We start from the raw sequence: 6,000 nt of genomic DNA on the forward strand, positions 1-6,000 counted from the left end.
CATACTCGAATCGGTAACTTAGTCCATTAGCCTACAAATTTATATTCACCTCTCTGCTAGTTAGCAAGTATTAACATATCAGTCAAAGGAACTTTGACTTTTGCAGCCTTCTTTTGACTGTGCTTTTGGCCCCACACAGAACCCAACCAGGACCTGGGTGGAACCCAGGGAAAACCCGGGCGGACCCAAGAGAACCAAGGCCCGTGGGTTCCAAAAAATGGGGCCCACGGGTCATAAAAATACAAAAAACAATTAAAAAACACCTTTTTTAATATAATTTTTTAACATCTAAACCCTAATTTCGCCCCTTATGATGCATGAAATGCATCAAAACATATATATATATATACACACGAACGTGAACGTACCCGTACCCGTACCTGTACCCGAGGAAAAAAAATTTGCCAAATCCGTACCCATACCCGAATCGGTAACTTAGTCCATTAGCCTACAAATTTATATTCACCTCTCTGCTAGTTAGCAAGTATTAACATATCAGTCAAAGGGACTTTGACTTTTGCAGCCTTCTTTGACTGTGCTTTTGGTTTATATTTTTCTTGGTTTGGTGAACCACTTTTTATTGACCAGGAGGGATTGGACCCAAAACTTGTGAGATTCTCAGCCCACAAGTGCCAATGAGTATCTTCCTCCAATTTGCAGCTATACTGCAGCTCAGGATATGACAGGCTTCTTTGACACTACCATGTGACAAGGATTAAGAGTGTTGTTCTATTTGCTTTACTTTTGTTACATAGTCAATCTTCACAACACATGCATTAAATCTCTATCTATATTTTTGTCATAAAATGCAAAATAAACTAGAGCCTTACGGAGTTCCACAAGGAGTAGATCCATACTACTCCTTGTGGAACTCTGTTAGTCAAGGAATTATGTTGATCTTGTTGTTTGGAAACCCTAACTCATAATTCTCCAACTTCTGGGAAAAACCAATCTTCCCTTGCCCCCCGAAAAAAAGCACAACAAAAATCCAGAGATAAGCTAAATAATAAAACTAATGGGCGTAATCACACAAACAACGCGAGAAATAGAAATAAATATAATCCCTTGCTAAAAGACATCCACAACAGTATTTCAAATTGGATCAAGAAGATCTCCAAGTTGCATCAAATAGATGAAGATCCAAAGAAATAATAACATTCTTCAAAGATGATCCATCAAATATTATGATCGAAACAATTAATAAATTCAACAGTCTCACAGATTTTCTGTTAAAAGCATTGAAATGAGAAGTCACCCAGCACAAACTAGGCATAGCCGAGATCTGTAGCAGAGATGTCCATACCTGCTAGAGCAAAATTCACTAGCTTTTCGGAGATCTTCATGGCTCTGTGAGAATGAAATTCTAATCCCCTATTCCCACTTTTCAACAAATAAAAAACACATGAAGTTTTCTCGAGTTTGCTATGGAAAAATCCAACTGATAAGATTGATGTTACGAAATTAGTCCATGGGTTGGATGAGAGCTACTCTTGTAAACACCCAATAGTAGTCTTCAGATATTTCAAAATTTCAAAATTTTAGATGCATAGGGATTTCTTTCAGCATATACCCAAAGAAATTATCTGCAATTGTGATCCATCGAGCATAGAACGCCAAAGGAAAAGAACCATAAAAAATTTCTTTAAAACACACCCCATACACAGAATTGTTCTCATTCTCTCTATCCAAAAAGAGGGATTTCTATTTTACCAATATCTACTTGGAACATGTGCCTGGTCTTGTCTCTTTGGTCAGAGTTCAAAAGATGTCAATCCAAACTTGTTAATATTCCATTAGCCTACAAATTTATATCACCTCTCTGCTAGTTTGCAAGTATTAACATATTAGTCAAAGAGCACTTGACTTTTGCAAACTTCTTCAAGTGTTCTATATTTTATAGTTTTCTTGGTTTGGTGAACCCCTTTTCCTTGGCAGTGAAGGGTTAAACCCACATGCTCAGATTCTCAGCCCACAAGTGCCAATGAGAATCTCCCTCCGATTTGCAGCTATACCACATTCCAGAATATGACAGGCTTCTTTGACACTACCATATAACAAAGATTAAGTGTGTTGTTCTATTTGCTTTACTTTGTTAAACAGTCAATCTTTACAACACATGCATTAAATCTCTATCCATATTTTTGTCATAACATGCAAAATAGACTGAAGTTCCACAAGAACTGGATCCATACTATTGTCTGTTAGTCAAGGAATTATATTGATCTTGTTGTTTGGAAACCCTAACTCGTAATTCTCCAACTTCTGGGGAAAACCAGTCTTCCCTCGCACCGCAAAAAAACGCACAACGAAATATCAGGGATAGGCTAAATAATAAAACTAAATGGGCGTAATCACACAACCACAACAAGAAATAGAAATGGATATAAACCCTTGCAAAATAACATCCACGACAGTATTTCAAATTGGATCAAGGAGAGATCCAAGCTGCATCAAATAGCAGAGGATCCAAAGAAACAATAATATGCTTCAAAAATGATCTATCAAATATTACGATCCAAACAATTAATAAATTCGGAGTCTCGCGAATTTCCTGTTAAGAGCATGCAAATGAGAAGTCACCCAACACAAAATAGGAATAACCGAGATCTGTAGCGGAGCTGTACATACCTGCTAAAGCGAGATTTGCTAGCTTTTCGGTGATCTTCATGGCTCTGCGAGAATGGAATTCTAATCCCCTGTTCCTAGTTTTCAACAAATAGCAAGACGTGAATTTTTCTCGAGTTTGATATGGAAAAATCCAACCGATAAGATCGATGTTTCGAAATTTCTTTATTAAAGAAAAGGCTTCGCAGATTAGCCTAGTGAAACCTTTTGTTACTAAATGAGGAATTTCGATTATTATTATTATTATTATTATTATTATTATACTAGGTCAAAGAATTAATTTGATATTTCCTTTAATTGGACTATAAACTTTTTGAAATATATTTTTACTGGCTCTAAATATTAGATGGACAAATCTCTTAGATATCAAGAACACAAATAATGTAAATTTAATGAGTATACAATTTAAATTTTATAAATTAAGGGTACATTTTGATAATATGTCCTTATGAATAATTAAGCTTAATTAATTGTCAATAGGTCTTCGATCTATGAAGTTGATTGGTTATGAATGAGCTCATTAAGGAGCATGTCTTGTTAAGTGCAAGTCTTGAACATCATAAGAGACATGCTCAAGATTGTGCCTCGATTGACTTTGATGGAATAGATATCCCTCAATCCTTAACTCTCAACCAAAGAGGTTTCAACCCAAGGCTTGTGCTCCCATATCAAGTAGCTAAATGATTGTGTGAGTTTGATATAAAACCTTCCAACAAATAAAAGGTTAATTAATTGAACCAAGTAATTAAGTACTAATCAACGTAGATTAAATTACCCTTGGGAAATTAGGCCAAGCACCTGGCAGAAGCTATTGCGGCCTCCATTATTTATGTCTTGCTAGACATTTGAACAACAAATTTGTTTGAATTGAGGGAGACTAAAACAATATTATCCAATGTCTTAAGGGTATTTAAAAACCTTCTTACACCATATATGTAATTAGATTAAGGATTCCATGGAAATCATAAAATCTTTTGAAAAAAAATATATTTCCCATGCCTATAGAGAAGGGAATGGCGTTGTCAATTTTTTTGCAAACTATGGGATTAAGAGTGATAATATTTTGTATTGGAAAGAGGATGGCCATTTTCCAAAGGGTGTTGGGAAATTGATTGTCTTTGACAGGATACATGTGTGAAATATGGATCTCACTAAATTTCAATGAGGTTGATGTCATTGATTTATATGTTGGTCCTACAGAGTTTCTTAAATATGATGAGGTGGAAGTGTTTGGAGGTGTGTTGTAATAATTTGTATGTTTATTCACACACTTTCTAAGCTATTTTCATCTTGGCCTTTATTGTTGTGCCTCTATGTTTTTTGAGACTGGCGGAGGAGTTGAGCAAGGTTCAGACCATGGGAGGAGATTGAAAGTGCTTGGAACCCATAAACTACTATGAGATGAAGTAGGATGTGACTATATGGAGCATTTTGTACAAAGGGGTTGTTATGCCCTTTTTGGATAGGTTCCATGGCTTTGACCCTAAATTCATTACCTTGTTTGCTAAGGGTTGGAAGAATGGCCACATTACCCTCTTCGGCCAGAGTTTCGACATTACTGAGGAGGTCATTTCCCAAGTTGCAGGTTTGTCAATGGATGACAACAAAATTTACAAGGATAGGAATCATTCTGAGGTGGCCATCAAGAAATTTCCCAAGGGTAAGGAAAATAAAATACTTGTGAAGAATCCCAATGGTGAGCATGATGATTATTCCATCAAGCCGATTTGGGCAACGGTTTTGAAGGTACTAATGCAATATTTTTTCCCGGATGATCACGTTGCTATAATTTATGGTCACCATTTTGTTTTGCTCAACCATTTTAGGCACAAAATTAGAATTTATTTCTCATTGTATCTTTTCTCCTTGTTGAATGCTAGCATAAAGGATTACATGAAGAACCATAATAACCTTGTTTTACATGAGGGGCTCATGTTGCTTATAGATGAATATTGCAATTCTTTTCCCTCCCCAAGTCATTGTTCTTACACCCTAGATGATTTTGCACCAAACACTTCATATAATATAATGATGAGACCCTCACTTTTTAGTGACCAAAGAGAAACCAAAATAATGTACCTTGGTTGTAGAAATTGATGATGAATCTCCAATTGTCCTTCCTTTCTATTTTGCTAAATATTATTTATATCATTTTTATTATTGTGAAACATATCCACTCCTTTCTCTTTTTGGTCTATCTTCCTCCAATTCTACTTCACGATACTATAATATTAAACATTGGTGATATGTCCAAACCTTTAAGAAACTCTACCTTGTGAGAATTACTAGAATCGTTTTTTTAATAACTATGCAAGGTCCAAATTTCTTCATCTTCAACTTCAAGTATGTTCCAACTATAAATCTTTCCTTTCTAAAACATACCATTACTTCATCTCCTAACACAAACTCCTCTTGTATCCTATTATCATCAACCTTCTTATATCTAAAATTCATCATTTTAATTGGTTCATTAACCCCCATGTACTATCTTCATATAAATTTCAAATTCTTCTAGTCGTGTAATCCTCTTCTATCATTATTAATATCTCTCAACTCTACATATTTGGATTAATTCTATATGATATTACAAATGGTGTTTTCCTTATACCCCTAGTCACTAGATTGGTATATGCAAACTCTATTTGCATTAATGAAAAATCCCACTTTCCTATCGTCTCCCTTACTAAACATCTCAACAAATTGCCCAAACTTGTATTTGCTAGTTATGTTAGTCCATTTGTCTGTGGGTGGTATGCTAAACTAAATCGTAACTTTATCTTTATCTTCTCCATTATGTTTTTCAAATTAAGTATCCAACAAACTTAGCATATGTGTTTGAAATTGTACTTTTTGGCAACATATAGAACCTTATAATCTCCCTAACAAATAAAACTCCTATATGTACTATATTATTTATCTTTTTACCTACTATTGAATATGTCATCTTAGAAAATCTCTCAACTACTAAAAATATAGAATTGTGAGCTCTTTGAGTCCTTGGAAAACCCAACACAAAATCCATACTTAATTCTTCCCAAGGTTTCTTTGGGACTAGTAATGGTTTTTACAATGTAACGTTCTAATTATTTTCTTTTGCAACTTGGCAAATCTTATAACTCTAAATATACTCAACATCTTATATAATTTTGGCCAAAAATAGTTTTCACTTACGAAGCCCACTATCTTGTCTACTCTAAAATGTCTAACTAATGCATTGTTATGTTTCTTCTTGATCAAATCTTCCCTATTTAAGTTTCTTAGAATGTACAACTAAATCCCTTAAAACAACATACCACTACAAATCAAATAAGAAAGTGCTTTACTTATGTTTGTACTTACTAGTTAATTCCATTCTTCTACAAAATCAATGCTAAT

At 34.5% G+C, this 6,000-nt stretch overlaps 1 protein-coding gene across 1 annotated transcript in view; it reads right to left on the reverse strand.

The window, feature by feature from the left end:
- The window catches only part of LOC131035858 (signal peptide peptidase), a 52,177-nt gene extending 49,361 nt beyond the window's left edge, over positions 1 to 2,816 (reverse strand). The window contains exon 1 of the mRNA XM_057967600.2: positions 2,629 to 2,816. Coding sequence (XP_057823583.1) covers positions 2,629 to 2,668 — 40 coding nt within the window. The 5' untranslated portion in view covers positions 2,669 to 2,816. The remainder of the gene's footprint in view (positions 1 to 2,628) is intronic.
- Between the last annotated feature and the right edge of the window lie 3,184 nt (positions 2,817 to 6,000).

The sequence above is a fragment of the Cryptomeria japonica genome, chromosome 8 (assembly GCF_030272615.1).
Source record: "Cryptomeria japonica chromosome 8, Sugi_1.0, whole genome shotgun sequence".
Lineage (NCBI taxonomy): Eukaryota > Viridiplantae > Streptophyta > Pinopsida > Cupressales > Cupressaceae > Cryptomeria > Cryptomeria japonica.